This window comes from Phycodurus eques, chromosome 17 (assembly GCF_024500275.1).
Source record: "Phycodurus eques isolate BA_2022a chromosome 17, UOR_Pequ_1.1, whole genome shotgun sequence".
NCBI lineage: Eukaryota > Metazoa > Chordata > Actinopteri > Syngnathiformes > Syngnathidae > Phycodurus > Phycodurus eques.
This window is the reverse complement of record NC_084541.1, coordinates 14,627,376-14,650,487: the sequence shown is the minus strand read 5'-3', so window position 1 is coordinate 14,650,487 and position 23,112 is coordinate 14,627,376. Positions and strand designations below refer to the sequence as shown.

The 23,112-nt window shown below is 37.0% G+C and overlaps 2 protein-coding genes across 4 annotated transcripts; both read right to left on the bottom strand.

The window, feature by feature from the left end:
• Nucleotides 1–2,432: 2,432 nt before the first annotated feature.
• elmod1 (ELMO/CED-12 domain containing 1) lies at nt 2,433–14,246 on the bottom strand. 3 transcript variants are annotated; one of them, XM_061702709.1, is made up of 12 exons: nt 14,060–14,246; nt 12,622–12,682; nt 11,157–11,302; nt 11,048–11,076; nt 10,867–10,964; nt 9,966–10,095; nt 9,730–9,863; nt 9,583–9,651; nt 8,291–8,311; nt 7,832–7,882; nt 7,261–7,394; nt 2,434–6,105 (listed from the first exon to the last, which is right to left on the bottom strand). In XM_061702709.1, exons 2-12 carry the CDS (start codon nt 12,636–12,638, stop codon nt 5,930–5,932), a joined length of 1,005 nt encoding a protein of 334 aa, XP_061558693.1. In that variant the 5' UTR covers nt 12,639–12,682; nt 14,060–14,246; the 3' UTR covers nt 2,434–5,929. The 3 variants fall into 3 exon arrangements, with proteins under 3 accessions (XP_061558695.1, XP_061558693.1, XP_061558694.1); XM_061702711.1 differs by lacking the exon at nt 14,060–14,246 and having other exon boundaries at nt 2,433–6,105; nt 11,157–11,300; nt 12,620–12,653; XM_061702710.1 differs by lacking the exon at nt 8,291–8,311 and having other exon boundaries at nt 14,060–14,244.
• A 422-nt stretch (nt 14,247–14,668) lies between these two features.
• LOC133416068 (solute carrier family 35 member F2-like) lies at nt 14,669–22,392 on the bottom strand. The gene is made up of 9 exons (XM_061702707.1): nt 22,101–22,392; nt 20,915–21,007; nt 20,659–20,831; nt 19,549–19,676; nt 18,553–18,712; nt 18,323–18,479; nt 17,254–17,306; nt 16,604–16,758; nt 14,669–15,934 (listed from the first exon to the last, which is right to left on the bottom strand). The coding sequence occupies exons 2-9, from the start codon at nt 21,001–21,003 to the stop codon at nt 15,737–15,739; spliced, it is 1,113 nt and encodes a 370-aa protein (XP_061558691.1). The 5' UTR covers nt 21,004–21,007; nt 22,101–22,392; the 3' UTR covers nt 14,669–15,736.
• Nucleotides 22,393–23,112: the final 720 nt, after the last annotated feature.

Below are 23,112 nucleotides of genomic sequence, written 5' to 3'. Positions count from 1 at the left end.
CACAAATGAATGTATTAACTGATAACAGCGGAATTAAATTAAAAACTATGATTGGTTTGTGTGTGTGTGTGTCTGTGTGTGTGTGCGCGCGCGTGTGTGAGAGGACATCATGTTAGCCACTAGCGCCACTACATGGCCATCCTGAAAATTACACCCAGTAAAGCCGTCTTGATTTAACGCCACTTGTAACTTGCAAATCTTATTTTTCGCAGTGAGGCTATTAGATTAAAATTTTTATTTCAGCATTTTATAGGACACTCTTCAAAATAATTTCAATATTTTCATCATTTTTTTGTCTTGTCTTGAAATGACTTATTCATGTTGAAAAAAAGAATAAACATTTAAAATGTAAACCCTGTAACAATAAGTGAGATATATATACTACAAATGACACATTTTCTATATCATTAAAATGGAAAAGAATGTAAATCTGACTCTACTTAATATTTTATGTCAACTCATTTCAAGCGATTGTATTTTTTTGTTGTTGTTGTTGAAATACAAATTAAAGTGATGATGCGTCAAGATAACATTTTTAATCTTCAAAGAAAAGTGATTTCTTATACAGTACATTTAATTTTTTTTTATTATTATTAAAACGCGTTATCGTTAACTGGAATTTTTTTTTTCCAAACGCCCAAAATAATACATAATGATAAATAATGAAATAATAAAAAGTATTTTGTGTAAACATAATATATAATAAACATATTTTAAAATCTAAACCAACCTGGAACGTGCCAGTGAAAAAAACTTATTTATGGGAATATCTGACTGTACATATTACAAGTCACCAAGCTAAAGTGTTTTTTAAATGTCTGAAAATAAACATAATAATACGAAGAACTATCCAGGCACCACTGTAGTGGGAAAATATTTAAAAGGCAATAAAATAACAGGAATCTGACTTTAACCGCCACCACCACCACCACCCCCCCCCCCCAAAAAAAAAAAAATATATATATATATATAATATATAATTCAATGGAATTTTTACAATTAAAATATCTCTTACATGTTGGCTATAATAAAATTTTTCAAAATCAAGTACAATAAAGTATTCATCCAGTTATGCAAGCAATCCATCCTAATTCAGGCATATGAATACATTTGCATATAAATGATTATTGTCCAGACAGGACATCTTAAAAAGCGCTAACTCAAGGGAAAATTGGAGCTAACGTGCGGAGCTTTTTGCCGTCGTGACTCTGCGATGGTTATTTAGGACGTTTGTCTGGAGCTGATCCGCACTAATCCGGACGCTTTTCACGCTTTGATGTTCATGTTGCTCCACTTGCACCCTTCATCAGCACCCGTCACTTCTTATGCTGCCAGAGAAACTGAAAGCATTAAAAAGTCTACACACCCCTGTTCAAATGTCACATTTCTTATATTTCTTTCTTCTTTATATATACATATATATGTATATATTTAAAATAAAAAAAACATTTTTAAAAAGGGACCAAGAGAAATAATTTCAAAACGTTTCCCACCATAATGGGACCTAAAAAATATATATATTTTTGAGACGGGAAGTAAAAAAGAAAAAAAAAAATTTTATAATGTGGATGCACAATTGTGCACACCCTCTCCTGGGGATGTGGCTGTGTTCAGAATTAACCAATCACATTCAAACTCATGTTCAACGGGACTCGGCACCGGCACACCTGTCACCATTTAAAGTACCTAATAACTCCAAATAAACTTCAGCTGTTCTAATAGGTTTTCTCTGACATTATTCCTGACAAACTTAAAACAGTAGACAAGAGTCTGTAGGAGATGTTAGATTTTGTGCATATTTTTGCACACTGTGACAAAAACATTTTGAGTGAATATATTTAAATGTAATACAGTATCATTTCATAAATTTACACCATTTAAAATATATGAACATTTGCAGAAATATGATAATACCTACAGTATTATTATACCTGTATAACGATATTTTGAAATTAATGCAAATCTGTAAAAAATTTTCAATAAATAAAAAAAAAAATCCCCAATTATTTAAATTAATTAAGGAATTAAAAAAATGCATGAATCCACTTTATTTTCAAATTTACTTACAAAGAAATAATTATTAACGTGAACAATAAATAATACAAAATAATAACTGCAACCATTAATTATATTTAATAACAATAGTTAAAAATTATGTTTGATTAAATTACTTGATTTACCCCCCCCCCCCTTTAAATTAATGAATAAATAAATATCTATTCATTAAATGAACTTAAAATGAAATTAAAATCTGAATTAAAAATTATTAATTTAATTGCTTTTTTTTTCTTTCTTCTCTTGAGAAAAAAACTATTAATCAATGCAACAAATATTACAGGACTGGATAATGTCAATTCTTGGTGAGCCGGATGAAAAAAGAAGCAGCCCACCCCTGCCTTTCAACACAGAGGGCATTGCTGAACATTATATTGACGATATCTTCTTTAATGACCCGTTATTAGTCTTTTGGATTTCAAAATGAAACAGAGCCATCCTTTGACTGTCTTTTCTTTGCTTCTTTTTTTTTTATTATTGATTTGTTCTTCAATGCACATTACAGACAAATAAATCACAGCGTTACAATATCTACTCAGAACATCCAGAAGAATATCTTGAAAGCAGTGAGACTCCACTAAGAGTATAGGCAAGGAAACATCAACAGGCAAAACAGTGCTGCTGAATGGAGTAGTAAACAAAGCAAACAGCTGCTTCATCATTACAATTCATTATGTTTATACATCACAGAATCGTGTCTTGGTGAAGCAGCATGTGGCTCATTCCTCAAGGTTTTTTTTTTTTTTTTTTGTACACTCTGTAAACAGTTGGATGTCGACCACAAGGCCACAGCAGCTGCCTGTGTGGGTCAAAAGACCTTGTGTACTGCATTCCCTACGTCTGTCTGCTTTGTACAATGTGTCCTGTTTCTTTTCACTTTCAAAATGCACTTTAACTCGGATTCTTGATTGACTTTGTAAGCGTCCACTTTTGTTTATTTTAGCATAGTTAGATTAAGTTCAACATTGAAGTTTTAGTTCAGTTGTTCAATTTGGAAAGCGTCTGGTTGAATTGAGCTCACGTTTTTAGTTGGGTTGGTCAGTGATACTTGTTAAGTAGCTTGACAGTTACATTTACTTGTATTTGATTGTAAATGTTTGAATCATTTTAAATGTACAATTGTTCATTTTTACTATCAACATAATTAAACCAAAGCGTTTCAATTGAATAAAAAATGGAATCAAAAATCCTATTAAAAATAAATAAAACATTTCATTGAAAATGACAACCAGATTGAATTTTTAAAAAATGAATATACATTTTAATTAATTAAATTAGTAATGATTATGATTAACAAAAAAATAATCAAATTAAAAAGGCAATTACATTTGAATACAGCACTTTTAAAAGGTAATTTAAAAATGGAATACAAATGAAAATGAATTGAATCAATTAAAAAGAAAATAACCAGAAGTAAAACGTAAATTGAAAACAATTTTTTAAATCCTCTACAATTAAAGTAAACAGAAACATCCATTGTCAACAAAATGTTTAAAAAGTAATTATTGGAATAGAATACATTAAATTAAATTTCATGCAATTACATTTAATCTAATAAAACATATAATTACAATAATCCAATAAAAAAAATATGAATCAAGGAATATTGTCGTGGAACTCCTGTTTGTTGCCGAATGTCCGAAATTTGACCCTATTATGGTTACATTATTTTAAAAAATTACAGAAATATTAAGGTTTTGTTGAAGTATGTGGCGTGTACATTAAGACATACAGTATATAACGTCAATTGTTTCTTCCATTATTTTATACCCTTCTGTTGCATTGACTAACAGTGCCATGTTTTTTTTTCTTCCCAACTTAATTTTATCACTCTATCATTCCTAAATGTCACTAAACTGTCAACAGAGCTCTACGAAAGCCATAATAAGTTCATAAAAAAAATACAAATAAATCAAAACAAGCATGTTACAACTCGTCTACACCAAATGAATCGGAATTATTGCTTTGGCTGACGGCGGACATTAAAAGTGTCACATTCCATGGATTTAAACAGAAACAATCGTTAATGTGAGAAACATTCATGATAGAAAGTGTTGTTTTGGGGGAAAATAAAGGCAAATGGGTAGCATTATAATGCTATAAAGACACCATTTAAAACATACACATTCAAAATGTTGGCAAGGAGGTGGTCATCGACTAATATAGAAATTTGACAGCTTGCAGTGTCGTATTCTATGTGCACGTCATTATTTTTTACTCTATTTTTATTTGGTTGAGAATGATTTTTTATTTTTTTATTTTTTTTTAGTGCGAGATTAAGCAAAACGAGTGTAAAGAGTCGAGGTGGGGAGTAAGTCACATAAGTGCAAGTCATAAATAAGTCTCCAGTCTTAGTAACCTTCAAGTTTCAAACAAGTCTCAAGTTAACTGTGGAGAAAAATCAAGCAAGTCGAGTGGCCTCTAAAACAATTGGCACGTGTGGTGCATTCGATCAGCTCTCCTAGCACCGCCCCCACCCCCCAAAAAACATTAAGCCAATGTCTTTATTTCCTTATATGGTCGCATCTGGTTTGGAAAGAGAGTAGTGTTTCCATAGCAACCTTCCTGGCTGGCCTCACCTACAGCTGCAAGGGTCTGTTCTCCAACTCATAAAAGTATATGCTCTTCATGGCTGTAGCGTGGTGTATTGGTAGCATATTGGTTTACGACCAAAGGAATGCATTTTAACAGACGGGGACTACAAGGGAGTGAGTGGAACACACATTTCAACAAATGAAGCACTTATTAATGAACATCATATTTATCGGATACCTCACAAAGTATCTTTAAAAATGCTGATTTTCAGATGTAAGCAGGCAGGACCTTTCGAGCAAGGTACATTCAACTCCGCGAGTAAGTCGAACCATTGCGCAGGCTGTGGTGCTCTGCAACTAGTTATCATGAGTGGCCAACCGCTGGCAACTTTTTTTGCTGCGATTCGAAATTCAAGTCACGAGTGAACGGCTTCACAAGGTCACGGATGCAACAGCCAATCCAAAATGCTATGTCGTATCACATGAGCTTTTACAACAACAAAAAAAGCTGTTTTAAAGTATGACGCCAGATCCAGTTGGCCACCGCCAAGCTGTACCAATAAGTAAAAATATTGTTTTACAATCATACTTAACAATATTTATGATTTCATATCTACGTGGGACTAAAAAGCAAAACGCGGAGGGTCTCTGTCGCCGAAATGCAGTCAATGAATAGCGTGATCAAATAGCCACGCTGTTGTCTTTATTTCTCGGTATTCTCAAAGGCAACTCCCTTAACTCACTTCAACATAGTTCCTTGACACCAGGAATATAGTGTTGCCTTGAGATACAAGTTTATCTCGTATCTCAAGTCTACGCTCGCAGGTCAAACCAAAAAAAAAATAATTGCTCGAATGACGGCTCACTGCTCGAAAATCTAGCAAGTCGAGTAACTCGTATTTCAAGGCATCACTGTACTTTTATTGCTTTGGTCTGAGCACAAAAACAGCTAGAAAGTTTATTTTTTCAGAGAATAACAGAGTAAAGGTTTAAAAAAAAAAATCTGATTGGTGAATTCGCAAATATGACGGTGTTCAAGTCGAGTCTTTCATTATTAAATCTCAGGTCTTAACACTGGCGACTGTCTGACTTCAGTCAAGTCATGTGAGTCGTGTCCCCCACCTCTTGGTAAAGCGTGTCATACAATCATTAAAGTAAAAGTGAGACGACGATGGTGCGACAATCGCTATGGTGATGTCTGATGCTGGTGGTGTGAGGGCGTGTATATCTATATATATACGGTATCTATAAGCCGCCGGCAGTGACGCATTCATGACGTTAGCCCGAGCGCTTTTAATGACGGGTCTACCGGGACATCCGATGGTGGGGTGAGGGCGGCCCTAAAGGTTGACCAAGTGGAGGTCGGAGGCGGAGAAGTGCGGGCACAGAGCCGCGTCCGGGTCACGCAGCTGCCGTAGGACCCGCCGGTGGAACTTGCCGCGTACGCGGTTGAACTCCATGATATCGCTGGGGTCCTCATCGATCCAGAAGCGGTGGAACTCTTGCATAAGGTAGCCTGACACACACACACACACGCACGCACACACACACACACCTTAAATAGTGCTCTATGGAGGCTTATTGACTTGGTATTATAGGATGGATTAAACTAAGACTAAATTTAATTAATTCATTAACATACTAAGGTTTTTCAGCAGTTCTGGGTGAAGATCAAGGACCACTTTCCAGGGGTGGCCAATGTTTTGATCTTAAGGACCATATTTGATCTTTAAAATTGGGACAGCTGGGAGTCATTTGGAGATGGGGTAAAAATATAAATAAATACAATTAAATTAAGTTAAAACAGTGCATGTAAAACATGTCCAATTATTTTAATAATAAAATAATTTGTGCTAATTTTTAGATAGCACTAATTATCACTGTAACCGATTAACCAATTATTTAATAAACTATTTTGAAATGAATATGTAAAATTGCTTATTTTATTAATACGTACTTGTTATTTTAGTATTTCCAATAAATCAATATATAATTTAATGAGATAATTACATATAAAAAAGAAGACATTTTAATCAATCGATTTTAGGGGGGGGGGGGGGGGGATGCTCAATCCAACAAATAAAACCATTTATTTCAATATTCAAATAATAATTCATGGTCATTTCTTATTTCATGATCTATAACTAATTATATTTTACTTATATTTGTTTATTATTAGTTACAATAAATCTATTAGCTAATTATTTAATGGATAAATAGAAAAGAATGAATAAATACATTTTAATAAACCAATTTTAGGGGTAAGTGCTAAATTAACGCAACAAATAATTTTTTTATTATAATTCATGCTTTCTAAAATTGTATTAATTAGGATTAATTTAGTCATAATAAATTAACTAATTATGTAATCAAATAAAATAATAAAATTAATCTAATAATAATAATTAAATAAATAAAAAATATGTTACCATTTTATTATTTTTATCGTTTGCAATAAATTAATTACTAAATTATTTAATGCAATAAAGGATTTTTTTTTTTTTTTAAAGTAGAAGCCTATTTAGTTGCAAGGCTCAGGCTAGCCCCGGTCATCATGGTAACCAGTAGTATATGGGGCGGGGTATGCCGTTGCTCACATGCATATGTCAATAAAATGAATGTAATAACATGATCCAAAAAGTAGTCAGTGTCCCCATAGGAGTTGACTCACAGAAGGTCTGCTGGAGGTGCAGCAGGGTGGGCATTTCAGGCGCCACGTTGTACAGGTGGGTCTTCAGGGCGCCGCTCACCAGCAACGAGTAGGCCAGGTCTGTGATGTTGATGCCCACAATGGCGAAAGAATAGCTGGAGGGTGGGAGGTCATCAAATTTTAAAAACAGTTCATATTAGTTGAGCCTGTTCCTGTATTTTTTTTTTTTTTTGGGAATTGTGGACAAAAATTCCATTTCCATTCGATTAGGTTTTTTTACACAACAGACCTTAATCTAGATTTGTATTCTTATTTGTTATACTACTGCATATATAAATATATTACATGATTTTAATGTACTATCTATTTATTTTGCCCCGCGATTGGCTGGCAACCAGTTCGGGGTGTACTCTCACCCAAAATCTGCTGGGATAGGCCCGAGCACGCGACCCTGGTAAGGTTAAGCGGTTCAGAGAATGGATGGATGGATATTTATTGATTTTAGTTTAATATTATGGTTAATTAATGCTCATATTAATACAGTAAGTACATGTAAAAAACACACACCAATTACACTTGTGGGGACTCTTACCCAATGGCTTTGTCAACATTCTTCTGCTCCCATTCAGATATGTTTGCCTCGCTGGGAAGGACACACACACAAACATACGCACGCACGCACACACACACACACACACACACACGCACGCACACACACACCTAGTAGTCAAGGGTTGGTCATGATTTACTCACCAGTTTGAGTAAAGTTTGATACAGTTCTTGTACTGAATCTTATTCGATTGTGTACCTAATGAAGTGGCCAAAAAGCGTTAAAAAAATGAAATAAATGCTTTGAAGCAGGGTTGGAAAACCTGCAGCACGTGGGCCATTATGCTGCCCTATGAGGCCACTTGTGCGATTCATAAATTTAGTATGACATGCCTCCTGGAAGGAGGTTTTAAAATGGATTGCTGTGTGTGTATGGAATAATAACAATGGTGCACGGAACGTGGCTGATAAAAGCGGGTGGGTGAGCGTGAAAATGGAGTACCTGCGACTCCCGTGCGCACTCCTGCACCGGGCGTGGGAGCGACACAGAGGAGGGAAGCGTGTGTCGAAACAGACAGAAGAAGCTCACTGAGATGCTGATGGCAAAGCAATACAAAGCAGCGATGCAATCAACAGAAAATGAGGAGGCAGAGGGTCGAGCTGTGAACAATGGTGAAGAGACCACACTATATGGACAAAAGTATACGACACGCTTTTTAATCTGTCAGTTGAATCTTAATTCTTAATCACAACAAGCTTTTTGGACAATCGAAGGCTTCCAGTTTGTGGGAACTGTGGGAATTTTCTGGAGTTCTTCAGGGAAGTGTTTTAAATCCTTTCATTCTTCTAAGGAACCCTTCTTGTCCTTGTTGCGAGTACACAAAATCTAAATTCATGAAGGTCTTGCAGAAAGCTGTGGCAGTCACCTCTGAACATCCATCCTCAAGTACCAACAAGTCAGACAAATTTTGTCAGGGAAGTGTTTTAAGTACTGTCATTTTTCTACAAGAGTCGAACCCTTCTCATCCTTGTTGCAAAAATGTGTAAAACATGAACAAGGAAGTGCTTTAGGTCCCATAATTTTTCTGCAAAAGGTCAAACTTCCTCGAGTAGCAATCAGTCTGACACAATTTGGAGGGCAGTTCCTCAGGGAACTGTTTTCAGTCCCATCATTTTACTACAAAGGTTGAACTCTCGTGAAACAATCATCCATCCATTTTCTGAGCCTCTTCTCCTCGCTAGGGTCGCGGGCGTGCTGGAGCCTATCCCAGCTATCATCGGGCAGGAGGCGGGGTACACCCTGAACTGGTTGCCAGCCAATCACAGGGCACATACAAACAAACAACCATTCCCACTCAGATTCACATCTACGGGCAATTTAGAGTTGTCAATTAAGCTAGCATGCATGGTTTTGGGATGTGGGAGGAAACCAGAGTGCCCGGAGAAAACCCACGCAGGCACGGGGAGAACATGCAAACTCCACACAGGCGGGGCCGGGATTGAACCACGGTCCTCAGAACTGTGAGGTAGACGCTCTAACCAGCCGTCCGCCGTGTAACAATCAGTCAATCAGTCTAACACAATTTTAAGTGGAGTTCCACAGGGAAGGTCCCATAATTTTTCAAGGAAACGGGACCGTGTCGAATAGTTTTGTCCATATGTCGTGAAGTCGTGCACGTGTTTGTGTTGCCGACAGTGAGCATGATGTTCAGATGAGGTCACTTGTGTTATAGTGGAAATAACATTAATACAATAAATCCTGCCTGAGAGTCAGCATAAGGTTTTCTGACATACTTGTGCTTGGGCAGTAGGGAGTCATGGAGCATCTGCAGAGCCGTCGCCTTGTCGTGTTCCGCAAAGTATCTACAAAGAGTGCTGAAGTCAGCTTAGTTTTTTTTTTTTAGTTTAGCACCCTGTACAAATACAATGTGTCTATCTCACAACAGATTGTGGAGACCCAGCAGGCCCATGCCTCGGAAGTCCGTCTTTGGATCGCTGCCTTGGAATCCGATCTCACACCATTGCTTCGAAATCCGTCCGGTCAGAGGAGTGTCAGGACGCAGCTCCTTCCACAACTGTGCAAAAAACACAACAATAGTGAATTGTGAGGCCATCTTCAAGAGAACACAAGCTACAATGGTACTAGATGGGATTATTTGTATTAATAAACCGCACACCTTCATCAGCATATCCTCGTGTTCTGCATTTTCACAGTCGTAGGGCTCCCGCCGGAGCTTCTCCGCCTCGGCCACCAAGTTCCTGTAGCCCACAATCTGCAGCAGGCTGGCCTGTAGGGAGATGCCCAACCTGGGGGGGAGGACAAACACAATGGTGGAAGAAGGTAAGAAAATCGCCTTCTACATCACTTTGGCTAACTTTCCTCATTTGAAGAGTACTCAGGATGAGAAAGTAGCATCGCGACTGAACCCTTTGACGTTATCGATCTACAATGAAAACGACAGCAGCAGCAAAATGACCCCCTGCCCTCTCATAGCTTTGAAAAGCATTTGAAACTAAACCATTTTATCTTTTTTTTGTCCCTTTTGGATGTTCTTGGGTTTTTCAGCTAGTCCAAAATAAAGTTATAACAATTTCTCGTTAAAGAAATATTTTAAAAATGATATGGAAAATATTCTATTATAAAAATATTTTTAAATCAAAGATTTAAAAAAATATCTAGAATATTCATAAAGAATGCATTAACATATATAAAATATAAAAATGTATACATTATATCAACTTATATATGTATTTATATATTAATATAAAATACAAATTAAAAATGCAAGATAAAAATAATAAACTACAACAAATATTCGATTAGAAAGTAAATCCTAAAATAAAAAAATTATATTACTATAAAATACAAGGATAAATATATTTTTTAAATACTGTATACAGAATAAGGAATGTATTATTGCACTTTTTATCCTGTTCACTTTTATAATTCATGCTATTGTAATGCTCATTGGAGAGTTCCCGTTCTTGGGGTAGAATTTTAACATTTTAGGGGTCTTTAAAAAACATTTTTTTTTTTCAGTCTCTTAAACTGACAGAAGGGTGTGTATATAGGCTCACTGAGGGTTGGTGTCGGGGTTGATCTTCTTCAGAGTCATGATCTCGTCAATGGTTTTCTCCACTTTGTCGGGGTGGGTATTGAGGGCGGACTGAAGCAACTGCAAAGAAAAGATGTTATACATTTCGTTCAAAAAAAAAAGCAAACAGAATCATGTTGATAATTATTAACCTTTAATATTACCTCATTTTTGGAGTACTTCAGAGATGACTCTGTAAGAAAAGCATCCCACAAAGTTAGAGAAGATGCGATAGTATGCTCAAGATATCAGCAGGCGTGCACGCGCTCATACCAATCTTGAGTGTCCTGCGGGCGCCGTGCTTGTTGTTGTAGCAGATCCGCTGTAGTTCACAGCGTCCCGTAAACTTGCGCGCCACGAATTTCAGGCCTCGCCACAGACATTTGCAGTAGAGGAACACGAAGAACTGGGTCAACACTCTACAGGGGAGGAGACGGGAGAAAATTACACATCTTGCCTTCACAAAGGCATTCAGTCATTGCTTTGGTGCCATTTTGTGGTAGTTTGATGCCAATGATTTATGTTGACGTGAAGGGAGGAGCTTCATTTAGTCAGGATATTGCCCTATTTGTCTCCGGGTACTCCGGCTTCCTCCCACATTCCAAAAACATGCATGTTCGGTTCATTGAAGACTCTAAATTGGCTGTAGGAGTGAACGTGAGTGTGAAAGCTTGTTTGTCGAAATGTGCCCTGCGATATACTGGGACCAGTTTAGGGTGTACACCGCCTCTTGCCCCTAAGTCACCTGGGATAGACTCCTTCTCCACCCAAATGAGGACAAGTGCAATATAAAATGGATGAATGCAATTCATGTTATATTAATTGTATTGTGTTTGTTTAGTAACAATCAGTAGACAGTTTGGAGTGGAGTTCCTCAGGGAAGCGTTTTAAATCCAGTCATTTTAGTCTATGATTTCAGGACAAAACAGCACTTGTGTGTGTCACAATACCTTTGTCAGTATGCTGAAGTCTCAGGAGATTTGTTGATGTCACGCGTAATAATAATTTGAACATACAAGTTTCCTTTGGCTTTAAAGGCATATTTTTCCAAAACATTCTGGTCACACTACAAATTGCTCGCCTTTTTGAGGTTCTCGACTTCAGTATGTTGCTTTTTGTGGTCACACTCAGGTGTTTTCTCATATTTTGTCCCAGTAGCTCAAGCGCCATGACACAACCAATGGAAATGAAAATAAAAGTGGCTCATAAAGGAACATTTTAGAAATATTAGACACTCAAAAAAAGAAAAAGCAATTTTTATAGGTGATGCTGAGGAGTTAGAATGGAGACACACCTCACGGGACATGCATGCTGACCCATTAAGGCCCTATGTGGGACATCACTACAAGAAATAAGTCCAGCAAGAATGAACCACTGGTGTCTCCTGATGCCTTCAAAAGAAAAGTCAAGTCTTTCTATTGTGACTAGTACCGCCACCAAAGGCGAGAGATTTTGTTTGGATTGTTTGCACCCGAACGAGATAGAAAATGATGGCTAGATAAAGCAAACCGAATCCATTGGCCCAAACCTCTGCGTGATCAATAACGCCAGCCCAATGCAGTAAGAGCAACAAGGGGGCTATAAATAGAACAGGGTTTGTTTACATACTGAACATAGCAGCTTCTTACTGGGTGGGATCTACACGGGGCTCAAACAGGAGTACTGGAAATTAATTTCTTTGGTCTGAACAGTTTCACAAATGAATTCCATCAGGAAACGAAATGCAGGCTCTCCACACCTCAGGAAGTGCTTCATGATGCCCGCTGTCTTGTCCACTGGACTTGCTGCTGGGGGATGACCTGCAAAGAGAACATGATGATGGTGGGCTTTACATAATGTATGTATAAACTACGATCAAAAAAGGCTGATGATTGATTATGTACAAAGAGCTTTTGGGATCAAAAGAACAAAATTAAACTATATTATGAGAATAATGATGAGAATCCAATCTTTCAACTCTTCTGAGAATAAAATTATATTCAAGAGGGAAAAAATAGATAACCAGCAAATGACGTTTTATGTTTTAAAGGGGAAAAAGCATTTATTTCGAGAATAAAGGCATTACCTTATGAGAAAAACATTTTTGTTAAAGAAGAAACGTGTACTATGCATACAGTACTTGTATAATGACAACAAAGTCAGACAGGTAATCTGAATAACAATTGTGAGAATAATTTTGAATTGATTTGAGAACTAAATAACAATTCCTCTCGAATAAAGTTGTAATTTTCAGGGAAAAGCAGGTACAGGTATATTTATTCGAAAATTAACTTCAGAATCTTATTAGAAAATGTTTTCTTTTTTTCATAAATGACTGACTATGTGAGTTGGAGGGGAAAAAAAGCAATGATAATGTCTGAAAAACATCTTAATGCTACGGGTCAAGTCATATTTTCAAGAAAAAAAGTAGTTTTTCCAATTTTATTCTAATTAAGACTTTTTTCTTTAAAACATTTTTATTTGAGGGAAAACGTATAAATGTTTAGAAAATAAAGGTAGATTTTGGGGTGGAGTCTTGCAGAAAAGTAGTATAATATTTGGGAATAAAAAAGTAATTGTTTTTAGAAATAGTACTATGACAATGAAGTCAATGTTCTCGAAAAAATCCTTATAACATTACCATTTTTCTCTAAGAATAGGACTTTTTAATCTAAGAAATTTAAGAAAATGATTTTTTTTCTTTATGGAATAGATACGACTGCTGTGATTTACAGGGTTTTTTCTTCTTGAGAAAAATATTTCACATTGAAAATATATACATATTTTTCAAAAATATCCTTATCCTTAAAATCCTTTAAAAAAAACATGAAACATAGTAAACTTTTTTTTTTTTCAGTGTAGACCAAATAGTGTGTACTGGTGGTTCGCATCCGCCCCGCCGGCCCTATGTTTCCCCCCGCCGCCGCAGGCCTGCATCTGAGGAATTGTCCACGGTGCGCAGCCATGAACGCGCGAGCCATCTCACTTGCGTCTCTTCCCACTAAATTTCCTCTTTTACAACGCGCCACATTTTCAAATGCGTGACAAAATCAAACCGGAAAAAAAACCAAGCTGATTTTCTGATGGATGATTAGCAAAAGCAGATTTGCATAATCCGCAACCATGCGCCGCGATGCCCTCCGCCTTGCAAGGTCAGCACGTCATAAAATGCGTCATAAAAAAAAAAAAGATCTTACCGTTTTTAATCTTTTAAAGGGGGTGCAAAGCAAAGCAGGCGACGTGCGGCTTCGTGTCTCCCCCGTCACTCGGCTCCAGACGTCCGCTTCGCCTCCATGATGACACCGTTGTGCGAGGATGCAGTCGATAGGGGGCGCCAGAGCGCAAGGGATCAGAAGACTGACGTCACGTGGTTAGTGATGAGCCTGCAGATGGAAAAAAACAAAAGGTATTCACAATATTCTGCACACAGAGAGCCGTATCAAATATTAAAGACAACAAAAAAGACAATAATACACATAGTTTAATAAATACCGCTCAAAACGGAGCATTACCCGGGTTTTTTTTTGGGGGGGGGGTGGCGTGAGGGGAGACAATTTCATGCAGCTCTAGTATTGCTGCCCTATGAGGCCACAAAAATTCAAAATGAATCAATTTTTTTTCCCTTCAGTAATTCAGATTGTAAACAAGTGATAATTGTATTTTTGGCAAGCAAAAGGCATTGTTCCGACTTCGTGGTCCACAACACTAGTTGACTTTTCCACATAATTGAAAATAAAATTAATGCAAATAAAATGACAATCGTGTGATAAAGTCCGATAACAACATTTTAAACTTGAATTTTGGGGGACAACGTAGGTAGGTTTTTATTACATGTGGTGAATTTGAAGTTTACAAGTATTTTATGTCAACATTTTCTGCATAATTGTATTAAGGAAAATAAAATGACATTTGTGTGAAAGTCAACACACTGAAATGTTTTCCCACAAAAGTCGACTTTTCCACATAACTGCACCAAAATTAAAATTAAAAAAAAGATTAAAAATAGATAAGCAGAAGATGGATGCATTGATTGATGGTCAATAAAATGACAATTGTGTGGAACCATCTGACATAAAAAATATCACAAAGTAGACAAAATGCATTTTTGTGGCACACTAAAAGGTAGACACTCAATATTTTATGTCAAATTATTCCAAATATTTCAATTAAAAATGAATTTAAGTTTAATAAAATGAAAATAAATTGTGTACAAAAACGTCAGGTATCAAAGCACTTGAGATGAGAAGATGACAATACTGAGAATGACATCAATAGTAAACAATTGACAAATTTTGGGCAAACAAAACAGCTTTTATGATCAAATGGAAAAATAAAAATAGTTTAAAAAAAGTTGACTTTACCTGATATTTTATGTTACACCTGTCCATATACTTGTAAATATATTAGTCCAACACCAACATTACCTTCAAATTAATCTTAAAAAAAATACATTTAATTACAAATTACAATTGCGTGGGAAACAATTTTTTGATGGTAGTTTGAATATTGCGTCTATCAACATTAAAAGAGGCTTGGATTTGGCCCGTTTTAAAATGGAAATTTTACAAAACAATGCAGTGCAGAACAACAGGATAAATTATGAGCAGAAAATATCAAATTAATGGCACTGGCAGCAAAAAAAAAAAAAAAAAAGATCTTGATAATAAATAGTCTTTGCGGCGTGAATGCCCTTTGTTTTAACAAGTAACATGCACCATATATGTAGCAGTAACTTTGAAACAAATTAACAGTAGCTTTTCTGGAAATGAAGGTAAACAACTTATTTTTCCTTTTTTTGTAACAGCATGATGGAAGACAACATTCGAGATCCCTTTCTTAGAACAGAAAGACTTTGTTCTTCATTCTTTCTGTGGTCATAGCGCAGAGACCACCGTTACGTTATTTTGTCCGTTTCTGTCGGCCGGCAGCAGGCGGTCTGAGGCGCACAGGGCCTCCTGGTCCGAAGGGTCCCCGGAGTCGGGCTCGGGCTGAGCCGAGTGGGTGGGCACGGCGTTGAAGGTGACGAAGCCCACCATGATGAGGAGGAACGCCATGATGTACAGCGGTGAAAACTGCAACAGAAAATGTTAAATAATTCATTTTTAGTAGTGTATGTCACCTTCAAAAATAAAAGTCTTCATTTGACAAAAAAAATCCCTGTCACACAATGAACATACGTATATTAGCGATTAGGCATTGGCAAATTCTCCCAATTTTTTTTTCATTAACATTTTTTATTGTTTAAATGACAAAAGGTGAGTGACTGTGTAACGTGCTCGTGCACATATTTGTTTGCCCATGTGTGATTTCACATCAGTTTGTGCTAGTGTGTTATTTAAGATAGTATGCTGGCTAATACTATTGATGGGCCTCACGTGAAGGTGGTTTGTTTGTGTTAATAATAACAATATAATAATAATAAAAAAAACTACTGAAGATGGTTATTTATGTAACATGTGTTCATGTTTGTGTACATGCTAGATGCATGGTGTTTTTACATTATGATTGTCTTCGTTTTAAGTGCTTTGCCGCCATCTTGTGGCCTCTATATGCATTTACAAACCGTTTTTAGGCAGCTGTTAACTATTGGCAGGGGATAGGGACCGACCCTGTTTGCAATTCACAAATTCGCCTGTTGGAGCTGGGATAGGCTCCAGCTCACCCACACCCCGAATGAGGAAAAGTGCTACAGAAAATAAATGGATTAAGACATACGTTGTTGTTGTTGTTTTTTTACCTACCGTGTAGTGAAAGAGGAAAAGGCCACAGAAGAGGCTGAAGAGGTCAGCGGTGAGCAGCGAGAGGTTGACGGCGGTGGCGCTAGTCCTCTTCACCACGACCGGCATGAAGCTGTACAGCGCGAACATGCACAGTACATAGATGGCAAACAGCATGGCTGAACCACCCAAAAACAACACAGGAGATAGGTTAGAGCGGTGGCTCTCAAACTTTTTACACCAAGTACCACCTCAAAAAATACTTTGATCTTTCAGCACCACCATCATGATCAACATTAAAACATGGTCAAATGTTTGTGAAAAACGACAGAGGCTTTAGTCCATTTAATTTTATTGTAAGCCACTGTAACATGATGCATTTAATTAAATTTTATTCCAAAACCTTCACTTACATAATAATTCAATTAATATGTATAACACGGAAATGTCAAATAAACATTTTAACTAAATACATGTCTAAAAAAAAAATAATAAAAAAATAAAAAAAAAAATTCTAAAAGATTCAATGTAAATGTACTCAAGAGTGAAATACAACTGAACTGTACTTTCATTTGTGGACCACACTTTGAGAATCACAGGGTTCGCGAGAGTCAGCCCAAACTCATTATAAAATATTAATCATTTTAAAAAGTTAAGACAAAGAGTTGACTCACCAATGTGAAAGTTCCACTTGAGTTCCTTGACTGCACTAATTTCCAGTGCAACTCTGCAAAGGATAACAGATTCAGCATGAGGATATTAAGTAAAATATTTCAAATATAATAATTACTATAATAAATAATACTGTACAAATGTAAATGTATATTATATACAAAAGATAATATGAAAAATAACTCGTATTTGTTTTTAATAGAATTATCTTTTTCAGAGCCGCCAACATATAAAAATTCACTTCCATAACAACTTGTCCAAATTGGTCCGTATTTTCTAAATTTTGTCAAGAACATTACCTTGCGACAGTCATAATCATAATCCTTAATAAATGAGGGCTTCAGTGTTTGTCATTTTATCTTTTTTTATTACATCAACCTTGTAATCGGGGACGCAGTTACAGCCTGAATCAAAGTACCAGTATATAAGATTTTCACGTTGCATCATCAAAAATATCTTCGTCTCTGGATTATTTTGCATTTTACCAATTCTGTTGGTAAATGTTTGTATTCAAGCAGATGAATCAGATCGCAAACATCAAAATTAAAACTCAGCACTCTATTTTGTAAACAAATAAATGACATTGCTGATAGATTGATTAGGACAGTTTATGTATGGACAATAATTTTGGTCTCTATTTTATGCAATGTACTTCATGTACACGTCTTCTCTTGCAAGCTATTTATTTTCCTTCATTTTCCGTACCGCTTGTCCTCACTGGCGTCGCGGGCGTGCTGGAGCCTATCCCAGCGATCTTATGTTACAAATATTTATTAATAATAATAATATACTTTTAACCTGGTCACGTTGGGAACTGGGTGAGGAGTTTTACTTTATTTGAGTCAATTTGTATATTGCAAGAACACTGGCTGTACACTTAACGGTTTCACAACGGACAACATGTTGAACCTGGGACTGATTAAATCTCTATCCAATGCGACTAGCAAGGGTTCACAAATTTTCGACCATATTCTAATTCATTGACATGCATCTCTATGTATATTGTAAATCACTGAATGCTAGCAAAGAAAAAAATTAACAAAAAGGAGGATTTTGTGGTGTAAAACTCACAGCTGAATCCCACTGACGATAGTCCCAAAGAAGCCCATCATTCCCAAGAACTCCACCCGGGTCCGGTTCTTCACGGTGAACTCCTGGCACAAGTTGGACACGGCGTAGAGGACGGCGCTGATCAGCACCAAGCCGTCGCCCAGCACCACGTCACTGGCTGCAGAATCCATTCATGAATGAATGATGGCCGATTGAACGCGGAGAGGATAGACAGAAGAAGGCCTCCTTACCGGATCCCTGCTCTCTTCCGGCCAGGATGTCGGCGCCCACCATGGCGCCCACGCCCAGCAGGCACACGGTCACGGCGATGTAGTGCAGCGGCCTGTAGCGAGTCTTCAGCAGGAACCAGGACATGAGCATCAGCACCGGTACCACAAAGCAGTCCAGCAGCTGCAAAACAAACAGTGGTATTGATATGACATGAATGAACACTTTTACAAATACATTTTGCACAATAAACATTTCATGATATGATTTAATCCATTTTTGACAAATAAATTATACAAAATTAAAATGACACATAACAGTGGATACAAAAAGTCTACAATCCCTGTTCAAAAGCCAGGTTTTTGTGATAGAAACAATGAGACCTAGATAAACCTTTTAAAGTCTTTTTCCACCAAGAATTTGACCTATAACCTGTACACCTCACTTGGGGGGGAAAAATATTTGAAAGGGGAAATTTAACAAAAGTGAGATGTGGTTGCACAAATGTGCACACCCTCTTATAAGTGAGGATGTGGCTCTAATCACATTCAAACATGTTAAATAGGACACACCTGCCACCATTTAAAGTTCATCTGATCAAATAAAGTTACACTTTAAGGCTTTTATCTAGGTTTCACTTTTTATACAGTATATCACAAGAAACTGGCATTTGAATAGGGCTGTGTAGACTTTTTACAACCTCTCTATATATACTTGTATGTTAGTAAATGTCATGGGTGATACTTTTTAGATTTCCATGTTGTACTTCAATTGTATAACTATACTGTATAAAATAATGATTGCAATAATTAGCAATTTATAGAGGAATAAATTATTGGGGAAGGTGTGCATTTGAGGTGAGGCATTCATTTGCAGCCAGCAATAAATTGAGGCACGGCACTTAATAGAGCGAATGCCACTATTTGAGGAAATACGTTACTAATCCACCATGTTTACGTTAGCATTGACAGACGCCAGAAGCACTAAACTAACTCTATGCGAACACTGCTGACTCTCACCTGGATGCTAGTCAGCGTGGTGTAGCGGTACGCCTTCACGACCGTGTAGTTGGCCTCCACGTCGGCCACACCCATCAACAGGTACTTCCACCACTTGGTCTTCAGCACCTGCAGGAAGTTTCGCTCTCCTGTAGATGCACGCAAAAGGCGTACTGTGATGCTGCTCTTATTACAAGCCAAACGGCTTGTTCAGTGGAGAAGGGAGAAAACATTAAGGCGATATAAAAGATGTGGCGTGAACACGTGTCAGAGCCTAGTGAAAGGCTAATCGGCGTTATAGTACATGCGGCGAAGCCTCTCCTTAACTTCCACTAACAACCCAGGCTAAACTTAGCTCCTCCGACACAAAGCTTGTCTCTCAGTCGAGATGTATCACTTCAACATACTTCCTTGACACCAATTCCTATTTACACAGGGCTTTGGCGGCTGGCAGCAAGTGGCATTTCAGAAAGAGCACAAAAAAAATGCAAATAGGTCAATTTTTCAGCGAATAGCTGGGGACCGTTTCCACCGGAACAATAAAAGGTGAATAGTGAACTGCAAATATGCAGGGGATTACATTGGTGCCTTCAGATACGAGTTTTATTTGTACAGGGACCCAATTCGTAACTGAGAATCACAACTGATGTTTCCTCAATGAAATAAATGGAATTGCAATTTCCAGCCCCCCTCCCAAAAAATGTGTTTGTAATGTTGTTGTTTTTTTAAGAATGATATTGTTTTTCATAAAAAAAACATATATTAATGACAATTAAAAAGAATTTAAAGAAATGAGACGTTTTGTTTTTTTTGCTTCAATTCATGAGACATGCTGTTCCTTCTGGTGCACGCACCTTGGCCACCTGAGGGCAGTATAATACAGACATACAGCAATGCATGGAGACGTCTCAGCTCCACAGTAAGGCACAGTAATATTAGCCGTTCTTCACAGTGGATAAAGAATATATACCTGTGTCTAGCGGTGTAACGATTCAATTTTCTACATTGATGTATCGATTGATATCAAATCAACAACAAAACAAAACAAAATCGGCCAAACAACGGCTTGTATCTTGAAAAACTCCTACATCGGGTCACCGCTGTCTCAAGGCACTACTGCCCTGTATATACCTTTGTGTGTGCAGAGAACGGTGGTGTAGGAAAGCAATAGCAAGGCATAGTTGAGGAAGCTTTGCAACATGGGCGTCTCCGCGCCGGCGTCGGCCAGGTACTGGCAGCTCACTGCCGTGCCACAGATCATCAGGGACAAGACTTGGCCCATGACCAGGGTCTTCAACAGATCCCTGGAGGAAGAGAACATGAGGATCAACGCCCAGTACCTCAGATGACGTGCCAACGAAAACAGGCCCGCATTCCAAGCGCTCACCACGTGAAAACGTCCCTCAGCTTGTAATTGTACAGACCGCAGGCCAGCCTCAGTTTCCCACACATCTTTTCATCCACTTGGGCCTCCATCGCACTATAAGATTACAAAAGAGACGTAAAAGAATTGGCGTCCTGGCTAACGAAAGGAGAGTTTGGTATCAGTCACGCTGGAAAGTCTCATGCTTCCAATTACTGTACAAGATTGTCTTGCTGGATAGTGTAAGAATGAATGACACTATCCGGTTCTTTTTCTTTCCCCTTGCTTGCATGGGTAACTTATCTTCTGTTGACACGAATTCCATCTTTGTGGAATTTTGTAAATAAAAAGAGAAAATCAGGGAATGGTCACTTCAATTGATCTCTAAAATCTTTCATAAACAATAAATTCAGGGGAAAAAAACAATTTATTACTAAAGTACATGATCTATTCTACTGCCCACACTGCTCTTGAATTATTAAAAATGAATTATGTTGCATACACACTATTTAAGTCAGTTAAGAGTTTTTTGACAGGTCGGCTTGGAGAACCCTTCAAAATTTAGATTAATGGTAGATCATTTTAACTGAAATTTTCCAATCCGAGAACTGGTTTCCTGAGTAGGAGACCAAACGAAAGGGTAGAGGAGATATGTTGCAAAATAATAAGGTTTTACCGTTTTACGCTAATTTCAAGGCGCCTTTTAACCAGATTTTCTATAGTTCGATATCACACAAAATCATTTCCCAAAAATGTCTCTTTTTTTTTCTGACACAAAAAAAACTTAATTCATCAGTCATCCGATTTTCAAAGGTCGTGGTGTGTGGCACTCTGGTTGAAGTGGCCATTCCATCCAGACAGACTATGTGTGATTTTTGGTTCAATCTTGTCACGTTGTTACTAGAACACGTGAGTGGTCCTCATTGATTTGGAAAATCTACTTTTATGTACAAAAGCAAAATATCAGACATAACCAAGGTTCACCCCACCAAAATGACTGATATAAAATTGAAGTTTTACATATTACCATCAATGTGGTTTTACTGTAGAAATGCCACGTAGAAATTCATTAGTTCATTCGATGACTCAATGGTAAGTTTCAATGACAACAAAAACGAACCGACAGCATAGATTTTTCCCTTGAGCTAATCAGCACTTCTCTTTGACACTTGAAAGAATAAAACAACAAAGATGCACTACATTAACTCACATGATTCAGTGACAGTCCGAGAATGTCAGACGAAGCCAGTCCCCATTTCTTCCTCTTACGAGATAAGACTCGTAAGAGTGAGTCTTATCTCGCTGCCGGACCGGAAGAGGCCCCTTTCCCTCCTTTTTCTCCTCCTACTTCTCCCACTGGAGATAAAATGAAAGCCGGTAACACTTCTTGTGTACGCAGCCAGACATTTCGCTACTCTAATGGGACATTTAATCGCCGCTACGTCGGTGTAATTTGAGGGGTTGAGTTTATCGCAGTCGCCGATCTTGTTTCTGCTGTTTGGAGGAGAGGTGTCGCGTGGTATGGACGTCATCGGAGCGTCGACCTATCAAACTGCTAGGGTGTTGTTACGTCACATTTCAGCATGGCTTTTAAACTATGATAAAGAAATTGAAATAAGATATTGGATAAATGAATTAAAACAATCTCATGCGTCAAAATGCGCCATTAAATACATCAAATATTTCAGCAGCAATGCTTTTAGAAATAAATAATTAAATGAACAGAAAATGGATGGATGGATAAATAAATACAGAAATAAATGATTGAATGAATGAATGCATACATAAACAAGAAATATAAATAAATAAATAAAACAACCTCATACGATTTGGTCAAAATTAAAAAAATACATCGAATATTTTAGGAGCCAGGTTGTTAAAAATGATAAAAATACACAAACATAAGAAAAATACGATAAAAATAGGATAAAATAATAATTACATTTAATTTTAAAAAATAAAACAACCTCATAAGAAGAGCAGACAGGTCATAAATAAATAAATAAATAGCCTCATACTATTTAGTCAAAATACACCATTAAATACATGAAATACTTCAACAGCAATGCTTTTATAAATAAATGGTTAAATAATACATGAATAGATTTTTAAAAACTCATACGATTTGATCAAAATATGCCATTATATACAATAAATATTTTAAGGGCCTAACCAACTACTAAAAGTTAGGTTGTACTGAAATATTATTTTTGTATTATATA